Source organism: Merops nubicus, unplaced genomic scaffold, assembly GCF_000691845.1.
Source record: "Merops nubicus isolate BGI_N331 unplaced genomic scaffold, ASM69184v1 scaffold49321, whole genome shotgun sequence".
Taxonomy (NCBI): Eukaryota; Metazoa; Chordata; class Aves; order Coraciiformes; family Meropidae; genus Merops; species Merops nubicus.
The window spans coordinates 8,411-31,883 of NW_008589883.1; the positions used below are offsets into that span (position 1 = coordinate 8,411).

The 23,473-nt window shown below is 38.7% G+C and overlaps 1 protein-coding gene across 1 annotated transcript in view; it reads left to right on the plus strand.

The window, feature by feature from the left end:
- Nucleotides 1–4,149: 4,149 nt before the first annotated feature.
- The window catches only part of LOC103781982 (roundabout homolog 1-like), a gene marked incomplete at both ends in the record, with an annotated part of 30,719 nt that continues 11,395 nt past the window's right edge, over nt 4,150–23,473 (plus strand). The window contains one exon of the mRNA XM_008949713.1: nt 4,150–4,307. Within this exon, the coding sequence (XP_008947961.1) occupies nt 4,150–4,307 (158 nt within the window). The remainder of the gene's footprint in view (nt 4,308–23,473) is intronic.

The window sequence follows — 23,473 nt, forward strand, 5'->3', positions numbered from 1 at the left end:
GGGCAAGAGTCTCTGGGGAAAGTGCAATTGTTTTATTGATTGAATAGTACATCATATTAGATAGTTGTATGAGTAGCTGACTCTTAAATGGAGTTACAGAAGTTACTCTTGAACCCGATTAGTTCATCAAGTATAGCCTAAAAGTGTTTTCAGCACAAACACCAGAGTTCAGAGTTCACAGAGCAAGATCATGGAGTTGTCATAGCTGTGCAATGACAATGATTACAATAATTTTCTCTTGTATTTTAGAAAACATTAGAGCAGAATGCTGGAAAACCTTATCCACCATATGTCATAAATGTAGGGAAGCTTATATCTATGAAGAGTCTACCTTGAATTTGTTAAAAAAAAAAAAAAAAAAAAGGCAACCTCTTAATCTGTCTGTTTTCATTCCAGCTGTATATATGTAGAAGGATGAACATGTGGTGAAACTTGACCTTTTGGTGACTGACTGCACATGCTGTACTGAATTACAAAGTATACTTATATCTTCAAAAGGAAATGTATACTCATTTTACAGTGAACCTTGACTGTGAAGGACAGAATTTTTTTATTTTTCTCAGTAAGGGAAGAAAATTTTAGATTTATAACTTGATGCAAAATTGCCAGGGCCTGAGGCAAAAAAACAGAGCATGTATCTACATTACAGCTGTAAAAATACTTACATGACAACTATCTGTGGAGTAATCTCTAATGGATTACATTTTGTTAGCATTTCATTATGTAATGTTAGAGCCAAAATAATTCATAGTAAATGGGGGAAAAAAAAAAAAAAAAAAACAACAACAACTTGTTTTGATGTTTCTGTGGCCCGGACCCTTTGATGTCCTCCTAAGGCATTCTATTAAGCATTGATTAATTTGTGTAAGGTCTTGCTTTACAGACAAAGTACTATGTATGTAAAGCTGATAGAAGACTAAGGAGTGTAGAAATTACTGAAGTAATTTGTTTTTATTATGCAAGTACTGGACTTCTTTGTTGCTTCAAAGGTGCTAAAAGCCATCTGAGGTGGATAGACTTTCCTCTTAGATTTACAAGGTCTTTCAGACTTGAAAAGCATTTATGATTTATTAAGATCACTTCACTTGATTTTTTTTTTTTTTTTTTTAACTTAAGGGCACTTCTGTTTATGTATCTGTAAACTTTATCCAAGAGATACAGTCTTCAGGAGTAATAAACTTCTTACTCATGTTCAAAACACCCCCTTATTGTGTTGCAAAAGAACTGATGTAGCAAAGAAACTGTTCTGCACTCTTCGTGTGCTTTTGGCACTGGGAACTGGATATGTGGTGTGCTTTTTAGTAACCTGGTCAACTTCTGTTTTGTCTTCTGTTATGTTCCTTAGTGTGGGGAAGTAAAAAAAAAAAAAAAAAAAAAAAAGTAGTAACAATATGACCAATGTTTTCAAGACAGATCAAATCTCTATTAAAGTAAATAGAAAAAATTCTTTAACTTTAGCAGAAACAACATCAACCTAGCCTCTTATGCTACATGATTTTCTGTGTTGGATAGCTTGCGGGCTACTTGGGAACACAGGAAGATTCATTTGGTTATTAATGCCATATTCATTGTAAACAGGATAAATACATACAAAGTTTTCAGTGACCGGGAATAGTATTTTAATATTCACACAACCAATAAGTTGATGTATCCAATTTGTTCCATTTGGAATGTTGTAAGGAAGCTGCAAGAGAATTCAGATTAAGTGTAATAAAGTTGTGTTGAAAGCAGGAGGAAAACTAGATGACTGGTATTTCGAATATCGTGTCTGAATAATGAAAAATGGCATCATTCCCTTGTTTTAAAACATATAGTTTCCTCTAGATATAATTCGGATTAATTTTATAGCTAAAAACATTTTCAATTTTTCCTAGTCCATAGCATGAAAATATCCATTATTTGCTTTTTAGAGAGAGAAATTCTTTGTTCTTAGATGAAGCATGCTTTCTCAGGTTTTTGTACACCGAACAATAGGTGTGTAGTTTTTTTGTGGTTTTTGTTTTTAAATAAACTTACTACACTAGGTGTGTTCAAGACACCTAGTTCATCTAAGAGAATGTGTTTATCCAGCAGCGTCTTATTATTGTAGACTAGATGACCTCCAGAGATCCTTTCCAATCTAAATTTTTCTATACTTTCTTCATTAAGTCCTGTCATTCTGATGTTTTTGTTTGTATTGTTAAAGTGATAAGAGACATTTTGTCTTTGATCCTATTTCAATGCCTCAGTATCTCCTGATTCCAGGACTTCCAGAAATATGAATAATTAAACTGAAAATTTTAAATGATTGCTACAGTATGGAAGGGGACTTGGAAATTCAGATGATATCTGGTGAGATCTGCAATATACTTCAGTATTGTTGGTTCACAGATGTTCTTTGGTACTTCCAGAAATTATACTCTGTTTCTAGAAAAGTGGTAAAATATTCTGTATTTGTTGCTTTTGATTCCCATCTACATTTTTATTTCAATCTGCAGCTTTCTGTGTTATGTATGATGTAATGAGCCAAGCTGAGCACATAGGCCTGAGACTGTAGCTACTGAATGGTGCGGTATCAGAATGTAGGGTAGATGTACTTGAGAAGAAAAATATAGAAGAAAGTCCTACTGATTACTGACAGGGTTATTTAACAATATTCCTCCAAAACAAAGATATTTTCACTCCCTGTCGTCATTTAGATTCATTTTAGATTATATAGCACTGGAGAAAGTAAGTGTAAGAAAAGTCCTGAAGTAGATGACCCATTTGCCCTCAGCCCATTTTAACAGCTTGAAATACCTTACAGAGAGGAAGTATTTGGTGGCAGTGTGCTCCACCTGCAAATCTGTAAGCACACTCACATTCCTTAATGTCTAAGTATAAAGCACACCTCACTTTGAAGCGGCATTAACAACCGTGTGGTTCTGTATCTATGGTCCCTGGCTTGGGGGGATGGATTTTTTTGCTGCAGATTCTTGGCACTATTTATTTTTGACACAAGATCGTTGCAGACAGCAAGAGTGACAGATAGCTTTGTGAAAATCCTGAGAGCCCTTTGGTTGTAATGTACTTTTCCATTACTGTATCCTTTGTTCAGTGTGGATGGAGTAACAGCAGAGGAGAAGACTAAAATGTTATATTTGTTGTCATTTGAGTTATTTATTTTTGTATTAAACCTAACACCACTTACTCGGCAAGACTTGGGAATGGCATTATTCTGTTAAACCGTGTCCCTGTGTAGAGGTCTGCTGTGCACAGTATGATGTCTTTCCTATCCCCAAAAGAAAAATAAACACTCAGCTATGGATAATATTCATAGTGGGTGATTGGAGGGAACTAGAGCTTCCAGGCCTGAGCCTGGCCAAATGACGAGAAGCAAGAAATTCTAGTAATGAAGCCACAATAAAAATGTTTCTTTCTACAAAAAAGGTAGTAAAATGTACTTCTTCCAGATGAAGGATATAGTCCTGGCTCAGGCTAAGGGAAGACTCACAGAGATCAGGAAAGGTTTTGTTTGTTTTTTCCTTGAAGACGACACAGGCCAAATTGCAAAGATGAGTTCAGCTAAACCTGCACAAATGTTTAGTGTCTTAAAATGTCATCAGGAAACTGGGAAATTTAGTTTGTTCATTTTTGCCATATATTCAGGGATGGGTACAATTCATATGGCCTACCTTTAACACTAAACCTTTGAGTTAGTGGCAGGGTGACCTTTTGCATCAGAAAAAGAGGGGCAGAAAGCAATCCCTGGTGTGATTCTTCCCGAGTGACGTGCTGCCTGAGCAGAAGACATTGTGCCACCTTCGGCTGCGATAGGGACCCTGTGCTCACACCCCAGGCAGACATTAGGCTGGGCACGAGCAGTGAGGCAGCTTTTCTGGGCAAACAGTCCTGTATCTGTGCCAGCCTTGCACCTCTGTCAGTGTTATTCACCTGGCTTCTGTGTTGCAAGTCAAATGTGAGTTGTACATGGGTTTCCTGTGCTCCTCTGTGGAAGTACCAGAGACCATCTGAGGATGCCAGATGAAATTAATTAACTGAATTGTTCGTTAATATAAAGTACCATGATAACAGGGACCGTTAAAGGCCAAAACCAAAACAAAAGGCCCTTTGCTGTGCTACTGGTATATTGTTGTGTAATGTTTTACTTCATTTTCTTTATTTCTTCAGTTCTGCGGGATGACTTCAGACAAAATCCATCAGATGTAATGGTTGCTGTGGGTGAACCTGCAGTGATGGAATGTCAGCCCCCAAGAGGTCACCCAGAACCCACTATATCATGGAAAAAAGATGGGACCCCTCTAGATGACAAAGATGAGAGAATTACAGTAAGTATAAAATTTTTTTCAGACAATACACAAATTAGCTAATCTAATATTACTAGTCTCTTGAGCATGTGGGCATCCAGCCATGCTGTACTTCCTTGGATCGGCCCTTCTCTTCCTCAGATGAATTAGAAGCTTGTGGAAATAAAAGCCATTGTATTTGTCACTTTCCTCTAATTTTATTGCCTTTTATCCATCTACACATTTCTACAACCTAAAATACCTGCCTTGTTTGGTTGGAAAGAGGAACTACTAGTGATCTGGGTGATCTATAGATCTATAATTCTGTTGGAAAGGATCTGTGCAGAAAAGTTGTGTATTGTATTAGAAAGGATAAGAAGGCTTTTGGGATATAGTCACATTTCTTTAGAGAGGTGATGGCTTATCCTGCCCTCTTAAATTAAGCTGTTTGTTCAATAGAGTTGTTGTCATACTCATTTGCATCTGTATCTTGCTCAATACAGTGCTCAGTTATTCAAGAGATGGATAAAGCAGCTCCTCAAATCAGACTACTTTCTTTTAATTTTTGACATTTGAAACAAAAAGCTGGTGAGCCTAAATGGCTTGAAGAAATTGCAATGAAAAATGGTATTCAAAAATCATTTGCTTGCTGCCAGCATGGTGATGCAAAAACATCTTCCATATGGTGAGAAACGGTATCATCTGAAAGCATGTACCATATAGGATCCTGTTGGTGGAGGATTAGTGGTGTAAAACAAGATCAGAGACACACACAATTTATATACTTAAATCATATGCTGGAACAAGGGAAAATTTTAATGGAAGAACACTTAGCTCAAGAAACCTAAGTAAAAAATTACCAATTTTGTTTGAGATTTAAATTGCCAGTTGTTCCATTTTTTTTCTTAGAAACAAGACAAAGCTCAGGCATTCTGTAGTTGTGGCATATGCATATATTTAAATTTTTAAGTACCCTACTGAACCTATACTGATTGCTGGCTATTAACTCAATTCCTCCAATCATACTTGCTAAGAACTTGCAATTTCCTTTTCAAATCTCTCTCCCACTGTGACAGGTCAATTGACCTGAGATAAAGAGAAGATTCCAGTGCTAGGCTATTTTGCTTTCTCTCAGGAAATGCTTTCTAAACTTGCATTAGCTATTGTTGTAGTTTGTTCTCTTGGAGGATTTTCAGGTGTTGCCTATTAAGTAAATTTCTTTCATTATACATGAAAACTGCTCTTCTCTCAGCTGCTGAAACAAAGACATACCCAGAACAAGAGCAACTATCACTGACTGGCAGTGCCACCTGTATTTAACATTATGCTGACGATGGAATAAAGCCTCTCAGTTTGGTTTTCTTTTCTGGTGATGGTCCCAAACACTCACCTCACAGTATTCTTTCACCGTGACATCTGGTGGAGTTATCTTGCGTTACCAGTTTCTGGTTCCAAAAGCAAACAACTGAAAATGAGTTTTGATGTAGGTGTAGATATACATTTGCTTCACTTGCCCAAATGAGTGTTTGTTTTCAGTGGAGGTGTAAATTAACATTGCTGCGATAGTTAGTTCAACTGAGTTCATTTACATCATCTTTGCCTGGCATTGTTTTAAGCAGCACTATTAGTATCACGGCTGCTTTCTCACACAGGCAAGAGAATGAAGCTACATTGTAATGCAGATTTGCATCGACTTACAGCTGGAGCAGGATCTTGCCAAGTGGATAAATATTCACTCAGATGCATATCTTAACAGCGTTGCAGTAACCATCTATATTATCTTGCTAGTGGTTAGGAGTTGAGGGTATTATTCCATTTCAGGTAACTTAACTCCTTTAGGTCATTTCCATTCCAGTTTTGCAACAGGAATATAAAGAATTAAAGAGTACAACACCTGAAGTAAGGATGATGTTGTTGGGCTTTAGGTGATAGCTTTCCTTTTTACATAAAATCAACCCTTTTTAAAAAAGAAAAAAAAAAGTTTCCATTTGAGTGCCTGTATTTAAAATAAACGCCTACATTCATTTGGTGGCAAAATTATCATTAATTCAGTGGGACAAAATTTCAGACAATACAGTTTACAGGTGTTACCTTCTTCTTTTTAAGCCCTAAAGTTACCAGATGGGGAAATGTCAGATTATATGTGTTGGTGTTCAATATATATGTAACAGTAGTGGGCATTTAATCAATGGAAATACTTTAGTAGCTCCATTTCTAAAGAATTTCCAGTTGTTTTCATTCTTAAAAGCTTGTTGTTCTTTGACTCATTGCCATTTTAAGAGTCCTTAAGTGTCAAAGGCTATTTAAAACATTTCATATTAATGCTTTCCTTTTGCTAAAGAGATTTAAAATAAACATACTTTTTTTTGGCATAAGGGATGATGCTTGACAGCTCTTTTTTTTAATTTGTATCTATACAAAAAGATGGTATGCCCATGAAATAACCTTGGTATTAGTATATGGGAGCTTTTTGTCTCATCTGCAGTGACAGTGTTGATCTTTGAGTCAGCAGAACTGGGCTTACAGACTGAGTATTAAGGGTGTTGGAGAAACAGTGGTGGTAGCTTGGTTCCTGACAGAGTTTGCAGGCAGACATGTAAATAAATAGCCATTAAATAAGACCCAAGTTAAGGCACAACTTCCTCTGGAATGCCATAAGGAGAAAATATTTTTTTGTCCTGGTAGGGTTAAGAAAATTGATATGTTTATGTAAGTGAGATAATAAAAATCAAAGTACTCTTTGCATATTTTTGGTCCATTTGTAGGGCAAACAAATGTGCTTTGAAGAGAAATAAATGTATATGTCTTTCAGGTTATATACAGTAGTGAATGGAACAAATGAAAATTGAAAGTAGGGGTATGGGCACAGCTATCTGTGATAAATATTAGAGAAACAGACATTTTCTTTGAGCACTGCTCTCTCCGTACCGCTCAGTTTTAACACAAATCAGACTCTTTGTAAGCTCTTCAGTCTGCACTGGGCAAATCTGATGAAGAATCATCATCAAAACATTTTTTTTCCCCTCTCTGCTCTTGAATATATTGTCTATAAACAGTTTTCTCAGTGCACTGAAGCTGAACAAGATTTTTCTCATGTGTGTTCTTGACATCACGGTATGAAAGCATATGCTTGATGTGGCTAATCCCTCTCCATATATTACAAATGAAGCAGGAATAACAGTCTTGCATGTGAAGCAAATGCTTATCTTTAACTTAATTCATTGAATTGAAAAACAATTTTCATGAGGCCAGAGCAGAGCTTGTGTGATTCTGTGCTCACCTAGTTAATGTTTCTCCTGGGATTACTGTGGAATCAAGGATCTGTCCTGTACTAAATATAGCTAAAAAAGGAGTGCTTCAGCACAGTCCAGTGAATAGCTCAAATTTTTCATTGTGAACAATGTAGAAATAAAAAGTATTTTTTCCAGTTTTTGAAATGTTCTGTCTGCTCTAGGAGAAGCTGTGTGACTCTCCTCTTGGAGCTGAGAAACAGTGAGAAGGAAGAATTAAGGTGTTGTCTAGGAAGGAGAGAGAATGGAGCTCATTGGGGTGGGGATGTTCCTCGTTCTGTTTGCAGCCCATAGTGGTGTTTATGTATTTGGAATTGCTGTCTTGCCAGGTGAAGTTCATAGACCTGCATATTGCGTGGAGCAAGGATCTAGGCTGGGCCTCTGAGCTCTGAGGTATCTTCACCAGGAACAGGCCTGCTCGCAGCCCCATCAGTCTAGCCATCTTCTTTGCATGGCAGCCCAGAGTCATTAGGACATAGCCATGTGTTTCAGGCACTTACTTTCATGCCAAAAGCTATGAGTTTGCATTCCCTTGGGCTGAGGAGGAAGTGCAGTCAGTCTAGTTTCTGCTGACTGCTGTAATCACTGGGCTTGGTCTTTCCTAATATATTTTGTCTAGATGCAGTTGGCAGGAGTATCAGTGGCTGCGAGTGCCATTAGTAGTGACTTGCTTGGGCACTCAGAGTAATTACTGTGAACACTGGTTGCTTGTAAGCCTGTAAATACCTCCAGTGTACCCCCATTCACTTCTCAGCCATCTTCCTGTTGTACTCCAAAACCTGCCACTACTTTTCATGTGGTGTCCCCACTGCCTTCCTACCACACACCACTGTATTGAAATTTTCACCTCATTCCCCGTCCATTTCCTCTCACAACCTGTCCTTGCATCCACCCAGCCTTTTTCTCCCACCTATCTAGCCCCACTCTGTCATGTGATTAGGACTAACCGCTTGTCTGGAGGTATCATTTTGGAAGCTCAGATAAGCAAAGCCTCCTGCTGTATGCTGCAATGCAAAGCACTCTCTGGCTTTGGTGTTGATGTAAATATCTGGTGTGCTGTGATCTGTAAAGTGGTGGTGTCTGCCTGCCTTAGGTTTGCTCAGTCTCCCTTAAGGATCTGTGTCGCTGCTCCCTCTTCTTTGTGAATCCCAAATGTAATTGTCTGTGTAAAAGATGCTGACATTAGTAATCTAACCAAGATGGTGGGGCCTTTAAGCATATCTTTAGGCAAAAACTGGCAATAATTACAGACTCGAAGGAGCATAAAGCATTCAAAGAAGATTTTCTGGGTCTTCCATCTAGACAGGGCAACCTCTGTGTGCTTTTGCATCTCTCTCTGTTTGTCTCATATATTAAGGGGCAATGCCTGTATAATTAATTAAGCCTTCATAAAATCAGGATGCAGTCAAGAGTGCCTGTAATTATTAATCCTTTCCCCGTGGGAGGATGTATACATATCTCACATAAGATCCGGAGCAAGTTGATGTTTGAGCCAAGTTTGGAGGTCAGGATTTCACATCTGCTTCTGTTACTGCCCCGTGAGCAGCAGTAGCCCATGCTTCAGAAAGCTTCCTGGTTGTTCACATGAAGTCATGGTGTAGGTGGTATAAGAAAAAAGCTGTGCGTCCTGAACATGAAAATTTAATAGGTAAAATCTTTTACATATACATGAAAAAGGATGCTGGTACCTAAAAAAAGAAATGCTCTGTAGTTGGGTACAAAAACGCAAAGCCTTTGCACTGAAACTTGGGTGCAACGCTGCGATTCCAATTTCCCTCTCTTTTGTATTAACTCTTATCTGTCATTTATCCTGAATCATCCTTATTTGATTTTTAAAAGAAAAAGCTTGATAAACCTTTTGTCTTTCCTTGTTCAACTTCCTTAAAGTTACATTTTCATTCCTTTTTTTGTGTGGCTGTCTTGTGACATCAACAGTTTTGAATTACTTAAACTCTTATTTTAGAATCATAGAATGTCTGGGCTGGAAGGGACCTCCAAAGGTCATCTGGTCCAACCCCCCTGCCATAAGCAGGGACATCGCTAATCAGATCAAGCTACACAGAGCCTCATCTAGCCTGAATTTTAGATAAGTTGCAACTTGAATTCTTGATTCCTGTTCCGTCTCCTGGCCCTTAAACAGTACATTGCAAATACGAAGCTTTTATTGTGTCTTGCACAGTACTATTTTTACAGAAGTGAGTGATGAAAATGTTCTCTAAAAAATGTGAACACAAAGCCCCTGATCTGCTGCTGCGATGAGAAATCTTCCTTAAGGGTACCATTCACAGGAACATGTTTTATGTATTTGCCCCAGGTTTTTTTTAATGAATTGTCAAAGAAAACTAGGTTCATTCTTCTTGGTGGAGACCACTCACAGCCTCATTGTGTTTTGGCAAGTTTAAAACTACATAGGTGATCCCAATATGATCTCAGTCATAACAAAAAATTAAAAAGAAATGGAAGAAATTACTATGTCTATCAGTTAAAAAGGAAAAGAGAAATGGTTGTTTGCATTGGAGGGAACAGTGGAAAAAGCAGAAACTAATTCCCTATTTAGGAAAGGAGCTTTTCCTTCCAAAGTTAAATTGCAGTGGGAAAAATTGCAGAGGGAGGCAAATCAAGAAAAAGACAATAAAAATTGGTATAATTTGTTGCACTATGCTGTGCAGGAGTAACCGTATTAACCCTTTAAAACAGTGATGCTTCTGACACAAACCATAGTGTTACAATGCCACTCAAAATTAATTCTGGATATTTGGTTTTATTTCTTTCTTCTTCATTTCTCCCTTTTTTTTTTTTTTTTTTTTCTCGCCTGATCTCTTTTTTCATTAACTTCTTATTCATTATTCTCTTAACATCTTAATTTCCCCAAATTATGTATTTCAGATACACATCAAAAGAATGCATATTCCTGTAGAAGACATAATGCTGATGGTAGCATAGTCTGTCCTGTGGAGAGCTGCATGAAAGCTCATGGCCTGGGTACACAGCACACAAAGCAATGGGCATAAGGGGAAGAGGGGAAGAAGGTACCTATGGTTCAGGGTTTTATTTAATTTTAATTGTTTTTTCTTTTGGGGGCAGATTAAAGGGCAAGCAGCAATTTCCTATATGTCCCAGGAGGGTTAGGGAGAGAAGTGTGTTTCTTCTTCTGATTCCCAAATATGTATTCGTTGCCTCCCAGCTATTTCCTTTCTTCGCAGTCCTTTTTCTTCATTCTGCCTGCTTCTGTCACTCCCTGAGAGGGTTGGCTTCCCACTTTACCTCTCTTTTTCCATCATCTGCTAATCCCTACGATGGTGGCTTCCTTGAGGATCAAGAGTACTTTTTTGGTAATGATTTGTATTTCTCCTGCTGTTAATATTGCTTCTTCTAGAGATACAACTGGAGCTTCTGTGAGTTTGCACCCCAAGGAGAAAAAAAAAGGAAAAGGTTGTGAAAAAACATTTGGAACCACACAATTGTCCTAGAGGACTGTGAGAATGGCTGTAAATCCTGCTGTTTCTTGCTCTTAGTTTTTCTAATATGTGGCATTGTTTTTCTGTGTTCATGCTTAAAGCTCTGTTTCAGGGTCCTTGTTGCTCCTGCTGGAGTCTCTTCTGCACTCCTGATTTGACAGATCATTCAAAATGTGTCTTCTGGGTCATCTCCCGTGTTTTCTGTTCTAACCATGACACGTGCTTGTGTCGTCTCCTGCATTATCATCAGGGCACCTTTCCCATCCTCCTCCTCGGTTCTCCCTGTGTGCCTGCCTTTTCCCCTGCCATCCCTAAACCACTCCAGTTTCCACATCTGCACAACCACTCTTTCTGTGTTAAGCCAAAGAATTCTCAGGGTTTCTTCTGCAATGCTGCTGCTTTGCATGTCTTTTTTTATTATCACAGGCGTATCTGAGCTCTTTTCAGTGATATGTTAATCTTTGATTAGCATTTGTCACATCATTTTGAACATTGTTGGGTTTTTGGCTGAGCCCTAGAAAACATTACCTTCATGAACAGAGGACCTTGCTCATCTTGGAAGGCTGTAAAAAATCTGATAGCCTGTGCTAATAGGAAGAAGAGAAAATATCTGACGTGTTTTTATTTTTCTATTCATTTTCCTCTTTCTCCTCCTCCATCCTATTTGGCGTGTTACTCGCATCATTTTTCAGACCCATCTCTTTGAGACAAACCTTTTCTCCTCTAAGATACCCACAAGCAGTTTGCAGCCCTGGCCACAGCCTTTCATAGCGACAAGCAGAGAAGCGAACGCGGGTGGAAAGCCCTGGCGTGTTACAGGGTTCCCTCCCCGCAGCCCTTTGCAGGTTTGCCGTGTTGAGAGCACAGCTCTGCAGAGCTTGTGGGGCAGATGTGAGCTCGTTCAGCTCGCTCCTGGAGCCGGCCAGGAGCCATCTGGCAGCGGTTAGTGTGGCGCCCCGCCGGAGCTAATAGGCCCTGCTGAGAGACAGGCCGGATGGCTCCAGCACGGCCTCGTGCTCGCATGGCCACACAGCTCCTGCTGCTCTGAGGGTAAGGGCAAAACGAGCTGGCCTTGGCTGGAGTGCTCCACGCCCCAAGCCAAACCAAACAGCCTGGAAACAACCGTGTGGACGTTTCCCTTCCTTCTCTACAGCTCTTACAGTCAACTGCCCCAAATACTTCTTTGGGGGACAAGATGATTTCTGCATTATGTTTGCATCTCCATGTAATGTTTGCTGAAAGAAAATGATGAGGAAAAGGTCTGTTAGTCTGAAGTGTTTGAGTCATACCCAATGCCAGCATTGTTCTAATTGGTTTAAAGGGCTTGTTATTAACCTTGAATCTTCTGTGCAAGGCTGATGGATAAAGTGGAGAACAGGGTAAACTATGCTTTGATGTGATGTGTCTTTTCAATAGACACTTCCAAAGGGTAATACCTCCAAAGGAGTACGTAGAATTAGTGAAAAGGGAAGGAGCATCATGGCACAAGGCACAAGGGTAGCCTGATGTCAAATGTCTATGGTCTGGGGAGGACACGAGGCTTGTGGTGGATGTCGCAGAGACTGGGTTTTGCATTCAGGACCAAAATAACCTCCTGTGTTCCCAAGGGCTCGCTTGGTAATAGTGTAGCCTGCTGTGTAAGGTTATGAGATTTATAGACTGTGTTCACACTAAACAAAACTACTGGAATTTAAACTCATCATAATTCAATGTTAGATTAAAAAGGCTTGTTATGGTCATTTAATTGCTGGCATTTTAAACCAAATTATTGCTGATCATATTGTCCCTATAACTAAGAGTATCTGTTCCTTCTGGTTTTTCTCAAAACTTTCAGATATATTCCTTTGCGTCAGTGATGTGCATTGCTTCAGCTATTTTGTCTTCTCACCACTTAAAATGTGAGGCATTAGACATGCATAACTATGGTTTCTCAGTATTATTTCACCTATCAGTAGGGCAAAGTACTTCTTTAATATGAACGAAGTATATCTTTTTCTATGCTTGACTTTATTTTACACTGATTTCTAATTTTAAATATAAAAGTAAAATGAGGAAGAATTAAGTTCTTTTGCAGATACTCTGCAGACTGAAAGGAATTTGAAAACTCCTCATTGAGTCAAAATTCTCCACGGATTTCTTTTGTCCCTAGTCATGAACTGATGACCTAGATAGTAAAAGAAAATAAATGCCTGCAGCAAACAGCGTATGTGTCAGATATCTGAGGTTTGAGACTTCCATAGGCCTAGACATTAGAGTATCAGGATTCTCTTGTTAAAATGGCTTATTGAGATTTTTGAACCTCTGGGATCATCTGAAATTATAGAAAGGGAGTCTGGGAAGCTTCTCCTTAAAAAATAATAAAAAAACAGGTGGTTGTTATCTCAAACTAGGTTACTTGAGCGATCCAGAGCGTGTAGGTCTTTATGATTTGAATGGCTAGGAGCAGAGGTGATTTATTATGCTGAGAAAGTAAATTCTTTGTTTTGTTTGGCTCACAGTCTAGTTGTTGGGGGTTTTTGGGGATGGATAAGGGAGATGAAGAAAGGATGTGGGAGGGAAATTATTTCTTCATTCATTTTATTCTCTTAATGAAAAAGAAACATTTTTGTTTGGTTAGTTTTTTTAAGCAGTCAGGAAAGGAGCCTTTGATAATATTACACACAATAAAGATGAAGTTTGGTTTTAGAAAGTTAATTCTTCTCTTCCAATCCCTTCACCAGCTGTATGGAAATCCTACATGTAGAGTGTGGACATCCTCCACTAAGTTAAAAATCCTTTTCTGAAGGCAGCATTCTCCCCAGCCCCTCAGGGACTGTTGTGCTGTGTGTCTTCTTTGGTTCCTCATCATGAGCAAAACCAACGAGAAGCAAAGGAAGAGCCAAGAATCAGACTTTTTAAGCCTTTGGTGAGTCTGACCCGCCTGACGTTGGGACTCAACGCTGGGAAGCGTGCATGCTGTGTGCAGGCAGAAAACACGTCCAGGGAGGGGTTCAGACCATTGATGGGGGACTTGGGATACCTACAGATCAGGAGGGCAAAAAAGCACTAGAGATTTTCTGCATTCCAAGGTTCTTTCATGCAAACTCCTGGATCTGTGAACCTTTTACTTATTTTTATTGCAATTGCATTTATTTTATGCTTGCATACAGAGATATTTCCATTAGTAAAGCTTGACAGACCTTTTAACACACAAATGTCCTGCAGAAATCAAGATATTACATGTGGCAAGTCTGTATCAGTCGGGTGAAGCAACCCAGCTCCTCACTGTGTTCACTTTTTCCAAACACTAAAACCCTCCCTGTTTGGGGGGAAAAAAAAGTACATTTTTCTCCTGAAATTCTTCAGTGGACCTTATAAATTTGATTGCTCTTGGCATTTTTGATATTGCTAGTCACTTGCACACCGCAGCAGCCACATGTTGTCACTTAAAATCTAAATATCGGATAACTGCTAACTGAGACTTTATTGTGTATCATGCTTTTTTTAGGAATTAGTTTTGTAAAGTAAAAATGACACTAACTCTAAAAGCATGTTTAATAAAACCTCAACAATCTATGTGCTGAGTTTGCACATATTATGCTCTCATAATCAAAAGAAAAATGTAGAATAAAAATAGTAGAGAAGAACAGTGCCCATTTTTGGAGCCTTGAACAGATGTAAGTGATTAGAGCTTCTTGTTTGGTTTGCTTTGATATTTTGGTCTACTTTTTGAAAGTTCTGTCAACTTCATTTTTGCTTATTTCACTTTGTTTGGATAGTTTTGCCTTACTGAGTTTCCTGTGATGCTTCTGGTTATATGAAAAGTCTAGTCCAAATCACAGCACTTCAAAAATAATAATTTTTCAGTTCTTGGGTTTCCTCAACCCAACAGAGTACTTCTCTCTCTCCAGGTAATAATATACTCACAATTACTTACTGCCAAGTTCAGATATTCACCACGTGCAGTAGTGTGGGACTAACATACACATTGCAGGCTGTTATTCCAGACTCCTGTGTAATACTATGCATGACCAAGTCTGCCTTCATATAGTTACCCTCCTTAAAAGGGAAAGAAAAAACCACTACTTTCTTTCCCTATTTAGCTGGAGCACAATTCTTGCTAATACTCATGCTGCATGGAGCAATTAATTGATGTTTTTTCCCCCTGAAAAATCATTATCTAACAAGAATCTTTTTGGCACACAGTCACATAAAGATTGTTCTTTTATTTCGTGTGGAAGTGTGGATGGTTAGTTATACTTGGATCTGATCATACTCATCTTCTTCTAACTCATCAGCTTTGCTTTTGTCTCTCTCTGTTGCTGCTGTTGTCAGTTGTCAGCTTGCCTGTGCTGGACCTCCTGGTTCTGGCTGCATGGGGGAGAATATATCACACAGAGATGAGCTGGGGAAAAGCGTGTAAGTTCTTGCCTCTATAGGTTTAAGACAGAATAAACCCCATAGACATTCCAGGGAAAATAATACTGTTAAAAAGGTAAAATTTGACAAAGTGAAATGCTTTCCTGTTATGTATCTTGAAATACTTTTAGTGCCACATGAAATATACCTCATTTTGAAACTAACTGTAGAGATGTAGGCTTAAGTAACTTTGCCTTCCCTCACAAAATGTGAACTTTGGTTCCTTGAACAAAACAGTTGTGACTAAGATTTCTTAGCTGTAAGTGTGTGTATTTAGCATCATGGCTTTTCCAAGTGGTTAAGCCATTCAGAATGACAAGTTGCTGAAAGTGAAAGGCATTGACATGGTGGCTTGGGATTCCCTCCACCACAGCCCACATTTCAGATCCTAGAGATCGTTCTTTTTCCATTCATCTGAGATCATTTGTCTTTTAGGACTACTTGGAACTCTGGTGTTCAATTCGAGCGTTTCTCTTGGAGTAAAACCTGACACAAATCAAGTGGGGAAAAAAAATTCTTTTTCAGGGTAGAGTGTTACCACAGAAGCTGCAGGTATCTGACTGAAGGTATTTTACAGTTCATGGTAGGTGTTCCAGGAATGAGTGGTTCCACTCTCTGGTAGACCTGTACAGTGAATAGAGTTGAAGATGAGCTTTTTTTACCATGAGACTGTACAGTTAGTACATGGCAACACGATTTTTAAAAATAAGCTGCAGAACATTTTTCTACAGAGAAAATTATTGTACACTAAAGGAAGAATTGCTTTGAGGTAGAAAGTCTGCAAGCTAAGCAAAGCAGATTGCTGGGCTGCTGCAATCTTCCTCTGTGATTTGAGGCAAGCCTGGAAGTTGTTCAGTGCTCCTTATTCAGCATTTTGTGATTTACGAGGATGAATTCATTCATACATGTAAAGCAGGCTGTCACTATTGTAACAAAGCTTTGTTGTGCCACTTTGCCAGAGCGCAGTGTTGTTACATCCTAAATCGTGAATAGGCTCTTTTTGGTAAAAAGACAAAACAGTAGAGTTATATTCTCCCTTACGTACTCGGGGCATGCTCCACTCTAGGTGTTTGTGGTTGTGTAATGCTTGCAGGATCTACCCTAGCTACAACTATTTTGAGATTTACTTTATAAAAAACACGTCTTTACCATTCATGTTATGCCAAAGTGTCAAAGTGGTTCTGAAATTATTGTCTTTGGTATTCAAGGATCTCAAAAGTTTATTAATAAACTAGGGATGTCTTTATTGTAGGTACTTTGCATTATTATAACTCCTGGGAAATTTGCATTCACAATGACTATGGTTAGTATCTTTCATGGAAATACACTTTGCACACATCCTGAACTCCCAGTGTGAAATTCTGGCATTACTGAAATCAGTCTGAGTTTTATCTGTTATTCTTGAAGCTTACAAAATGTAGATAGTTGTAAGGGGTTTTTCAGTAGGAGGAGAAACGTTAATATTAGCAATCTAGACATTTTAAGTAGGACGTGGGGAAATAACTTTTAAATATGCAAAATGAAGAGTAGCTGGAGCAAGCAGAGTAAATAAACCTGCAAGCCTGCTTTGCTAATTATTTATGGATCAAAATTAAAAGGTAACCTTTGAAAAAGTTCAGTTTTACCATTTCAGCTGGTGACAAACTGTGTTCTCCCTATGTCAACCATGTTAACAAAGGCCATTTCTTCTACTGCCAAGAATGTAAAGTTCAACAAAAAGGCAGTTCATCTTTGTAACATATACATTTTTCAGACTGCAGGGTCAGTTTTACTGTGCTGCCCTGTCAATGAGTCTCAAATTCACCTTGAAGGATCACCCCCAGGGATGCCAGCTGAACCTTTGACCCTGCTGTTCTGACTGTCACCAAGGTTAACACATCATTACAGCCTGTGATGTTTGGGATACCTGTTCATTTGGAGCCTCTATCAACCCACACTGTTTCAGACAACTTAAACAGAAGGCACAGTCCCTCATTGCTTTTTTATAGGAATATGTTTTGATGATTTTTGCGAATGAATACTACTTCTTCCTAATTTTGTGTTTAAATAGATGTGAAATTTTAGAACTTACAGCTCTCTCTCTCTTTTCCTTAATTATTAAAAGGGCAACAATATGGCCATAGGAAAAAAAATTAAATGGAAAAGGAAGCATTTTCTTCTAAATTTGTAAATGAACAGGTTCATACCTGAACTGTTGCTTACAGTACTATGTACCTACACAGAGCAAAAAAGTGTATGATGACAGACAAAAGGACATCATTAAGTATTGGGTTTGTGGGATAAGTTCTAGCTACTGACAGATTAAGGACACTTCATATATTTGCGATTGTCTTACCAAGGTACTATGTTGGAAAATCGTCTGGCTACAATTAAAATGGGGTTTGGTTTGCTAACCCAGAAAATTATATTTGCAAATACTGTTCTTCTCCATGGGATGAATATCTAGCCAGGGGAACTCTTTTTATAAGAGAGGTCTGTTGACACAGATTTTCTGAATTTGTATTAAAATTTTAATACATAGTACCCTATAAATGTGCTTCTAGCAAGGTTCATATTCTTTTTCTAAGATTGTCCTCTGATAAAACACACAGACCATTTGATTGATCACATCTACTTTTGGATGCTGTTAATGGCCATCAGTTTTGTGTTCATGAAATAATAAAAGGAGTAGATACCAAAATCGCTTTTATTCTCTCTCCTGTACTGTTTCAAATGACTTCTACATGTTCTCACTGGCAAATTGACATTCGATAATGTTGGAAAGGTAAGGATATCCTATTTATTTAGGAGAAGAACACAAATGTTTTTTTTTTTTCTGCTAATAGAGATTACTTTTAATTCCAAGAAGCATAAAATCTACTAAATTTTACCTTTTTATTCTCTCCTCCTTACTTTCTACAAAAATGTTGTTTTTAGAAAAGATCTACAGGCATTACACTTTGGTACCTATCTGCAGCATTCAGACTATATGTGAAGTTAATCTGTGTCCATTTTGCATTCAGTTAAGAGCACTGAGATATGAATGGAACAGTGTTGTACCCCTTTCTGTCCCCTCTATAAACACGTTGAACACTTTAAATCACTCCTTTCAGTTAGATTTATGTCATTTTCCTTCTCTGAGACTTGTCTGAGAACTTACAGTAGCTGGTGTAACAGCTATACTAACTACAGTTAGGTGTGATCCAATGGTTTTTCCCTGCAGAAGCATTTGAACAGCAGTTAACAATGCCATAAAGGAGCTTTCTGAAAAGTATTGTTTATTTAACCACATAATCATATAGAAAAAGAAGCAACACACATCTCTGATATCTGCTTAGCTGATGAACTTAGCAGCTAAAGTTTCCCTACGATAGAATCCCATATGTATACCATCTTCCAAATCCCAACTTAATGAGCTTCTGGTCTTCCACTCCTCAAGGAAGTGTGCATCTCATTAAATCCCTCTCCCTGCTTTGGTTTTCATCTTGTCTTCCATCTCAGGAAAAGAGTTGCTGCTTTGGGCTGTGGGTATGTCAGGCTCAGCACAGGCCCAGTCCTCTGCTTCAAGGTGAATTCCTCCTAAGCATTTGTTGAAAAGTTAGGATCATAAGCTCATACCTTTGTGGTGTATTTCCAGGCAATCCCACTATGAAATGAGCTTGCTGTGTGAGCAGAATGAGCCTAGATCAAAGTCTAACACGTTATTAAAGGCAACTCTAAATACAACAAATAGGGCATTTTAATGTTCTCTGTGTAGAATAGCCTGCATATCAGATTGTTCTTTGCACAGATGTTTGAAAGTGCCAGTAATAATACTTATAGTCTAGTTCTTATAGATCTTGAAAAAAAAGTTTGAATCTAATATGATTTCTCAGAATTTCTGTATTCAGAAATCTAACAATATTTAAGCATTTTTCTGAAATATAGTAGAATTTTTTTGTATTCTGCAAAGCATTTCTTTTCAAACCCTACATCTGGGGAAAACATATAGCATTGCAATCCACTGTTGATCTCATCAAAGGACAAAACTTGCTAAGATTTTATGGCACTTTTGTGAAGTATGTAGCAACACACAGAAGTATTTGAAAGATGAAGACAATTTTCAGAAAACTTTTTTCCTTTCTATCAGACATACTCTAAAATTATGACCTTTCTGGTCATGACTGACTTCCCTGTTCAGTAGAATTTGACTTTCTTTTTCCTTCACAGAAGTCAACAGCATAGCTGTCTTAGAAAAAGTCTGTATGAAGTACATGAAGTATAATCCCCTAATAGTGTAATGCAAAGTGCAATGCATACTTGATGAAGTCTTAGTTCAGCTGATTATTTTGTTTTGATGCTTATCATACTTCAGGGGTTTTATGAAACTTTCCCCTTAATTTATAAATGTTTATTCAGGGTTTGAAAAAACACATTGATAGTTTTCCATGAAAAAATGATTTGCAGGGGTAGCGAGTATCATTTCTTTACCTTTTCTGGACAAACATTAGCAAAACTTATGGATCTGTGTTGGAACAAACAACCTCTATGATAACTGAGGGTGAACTTTACTGTTAGAAAAGTTTCCTGTAAGGTTATACCTTGGTGCAGACTTCAGGGGCCTAATGTGACCTACTGAAATTTATGTACTGCAGTAGTGGTTGATTTTGTTCATACTTGTTTATGTTGGAAAAGGAGGCAAGAAGATTTGAGGAAGCTTATCGATAAAGTCTTTTGTTTCCATATATACTATAGTCTTTTTAAGTACTGTCTTCCATGCCTGTTCACATACTTCAACTTTCCCCAGCATTCTTTAGTGTGTGTTTTTGCATCATTTTCCTTACCTTTCCTTGGGGTGCATCAGCATGGAAAGGAATTCATCAAGGAGAAATGTGCGGTAACAGGAACAACACAGAGAAATGGCAGTCATGCATGCCTTTCCTAAAAATCTTTCTATGTACTTGGGGTACTGAGTGGAGTCATAGAGTGTCTCAGGAGTGGTGAGTTCAGACCTTGATGGGGTTCCAGCTCTTACTCGTCCCATTTGTAAGTAGTACCCAATCAGTCAGGATGACACTCGGTGTGTTGCATGCCGTGGGCTACAGGAAGCACCTTTTGGTAATCTGCATTCAGGACCAGATTTTAAAACCAGAATTGCAAACTCTACTTCCTGGACATGTCAATATGTCCGTTTAATAGTCAGAAGTATTGACTACCCCTTGCCTTACCCAGTGGGCAGGGACTCTTAACATTTTCCAGCTGCTTTTGAGAAATTTGGCCAGAACATTAGGTAGATGAGTCTTTTAAATGCAAAAGTCTGTCTTCTTTTCTGTTTATCATGCTAAGTGAGTGTTTACTTCAGACTGAACATTTGAGTTAGTGTCTGGTTTGGAAGCATAATGTGACCGTTTCTGGTTTTTTAGGGAGGAAAGTTTATTATAGGAATGCAATTGCAGTCTTTAACTTCCTGTCGCTGTCATAAAGGAGGTAATTCATTCCAAAGGAATTGAAATCTGATCTGGTAATGCTTTTAGTTTTCTGTCAAGATCACTTCCTATTCATTATGTGCTTTTACACTGCTCACACAGAGGATGTCAAAGCTTTTTACTTATGTTAGGATAGTACAGGTTTGAAAAAAAGGCGTGCACACAGCCACAAGAAAAACTGGGAAAATGGAAGTGCTGAGAAATTTCAATTTCTTTACTATTTTTACAAGGGTATTTCACCAACGGCAGACTGCCACAGATGGGAGATGCTGATTTCCGTATCGAAGCAGACCAGCAGACCACAGTTTACTTCAGTTTGTAAATACAAATGGAAAAAGTTGAGCAGCTGATACTCTCAGTGTCTAGAACAGTTTCTCCCTACTTCCAGCAGCTTTTTTTTCCTCTGCCTTTTGTATTGGTGCAGTTTACAATACCCTTTTAACAACAACAAAAACCGTGCCAGGAGTTTAAACCCACTGTAGCATCTGAGAGGAATAGCCAGGAACTGCTGCAAAGGAAGCAATTATCCCAGCAGGGCTCCAGAGCAACCAAGGCCAGGGGAGAGGCTCCGTTCTTCAGGCTTCAGCCTCTTCATTCTCCTTGGCTGTTCACACCGTAACCGCTTCCATTTACATGCTGAGCAGTAGGTGGTTGGTTGCTCCAAAGGCAAGGGCTGAGCGGGAGGAGCAGGACTGGTAAGCAGCCTGGTCCTGCTGCTTCTGGGGCCGTTTCTCAGTGCCGAGCCCAGCAAACTGCAGCTCTCGGATTGTCGCGTATCGTCGTTAAAGGATGGTCATGGGGAAGGTGTGAGCATCAGGGAGCAGCGATCCTGGTGCATACCGACATCGGGAACAGGGTATGCTTTGTTCTGCTTGACTGAACTTGCCCTGGCTTGTTTTAAGAATAATAGAAACTCTCCAAGTAGCTCCTGGCTTCGCTGTCCGTTGCTCAGGAACAACTTACATTGTATAGTCCCCTGTGGCAACAGAGGGCTGAACATTTGTTAACAGACTGAGATCTGCAGGTCACTTGCTGCCTGTTGAGTCAGTCTGGAGATCTAAAGTTGAGCACGAATAAAGTTTGGCTGCTGTGTGGGCTTGGTGAATTCAGGGGTTTGTTCTTTACCTCTCTGTGCATACATTCTCCTCTTTATTCTTTGGAAGCTTAAATTTTAGCATCTTCCAAGCAGGGACCTTAATTGTAGCTGTAATGTATAACCCGGTGGCTTTTCAATGTTCCTTCAATAAAAATGAAAGTTACAGTCAGATTGGCTTGTGGTTGTCTGTCACTGCAGGCTTTTACCTCAGTACTGTAGCTCAAAGCTTGTGTGCAGACCACAAAAAATACAAAGAAAACTGTGATTTATGATTTGCATGTGCTGCAGTCACAAGAGCTGCAGTGATGACTGACGGAATAGTGAAATGTGGCAGAATAATATATGACATTTGTGTTTAACTGTTTGTGAAAAATGAACAATGTGGTGCATATGTTCCTCTTTATGGCAGTGTTAGACAAATGATTTGAAAGGTTTAATGTTTTCACAACTTTGTATGTCCAGCATGGTCATTAAAGAGTTCTTCTAACCCTAGGCTTAGTCAAAGATAGATGCAACAGAAATGTAACCCAGGTTTATATGATTTTTTTTTTAAAGTGTGGTCTCATTTCCATGACATCTCATCTTGGTCAAAAGTCAGAGAAAACGTTTTCTATCTTTTCAAGGTTACAGTTTGCAAAATATTTGTATATTTGTAGTGTTCAGTTAGTAGAGCCAACACTTCTTTGGAAGTAAACTTGATTGTAAAATTTCAAAAGAAAATGTTTTGAATGAGAAGTCTAAATTTGGAAAGGTCAAAATAGCAACTTGGAAATGTATGAAAGAGTCCACTGCATTTTTGCCATGTGTGACAAAATTTGTTTGCTTAGTTTGGTTCTTGCTTTGTATTCTATGCCATCAAGGCCTCAGGTTTACCCCTGAAAGGAAGACAAAAATTCCTTCTTCCCTTGTGATCTGGTGTGCCAGCTCCAGGGAGCTAAGCTTCCACATGCAGTCGAGTGCAGGTGGTGCAACCGTCACGGGAAGGATCTGAGACACTATGGTTCATGTCCCGTTCCATGAGGATCCAGCAGTGGGCAGTCAGTCTCAGAGGGGATGTGCCCTCTCCTCGAAGCAAGTGGGAGTCTGTGACAACCCTGCTACACATCTCAGGAGGTCACTGAATGACTGAAGCCAAAGCTGAAAATAATGACCTGCTGCACAGACCTATGCACAAGAAAAGTGTTGAGTAATTCTTTTTTATTTCTGTTCTCTCTTCTCAGACTGTAACGATTTTGTTATTTTTTCACAACTGTACTTCTAAGTCTAGGAAAACCTCGGTTTTACATCTTCAAGGTCTTTCAGTTTCTTGTGGGAGCTCATTGTAGAAGACCTATGAACATTTGCTTCAAAGCTCTTGATAACTTGAGCCCGTGTCAGAACAGTTCCCTGTAGAAGACCCTGTATCAGGACCATGAAAAATCCTGTGTTTTGGCACAATGCTGTGAGAAATGCCTTTCATCAATTACAAGTCTTAGTGAAGATTTATCTACCTATACTTCTAGGCTTTGAAGTTGAAAGTTAG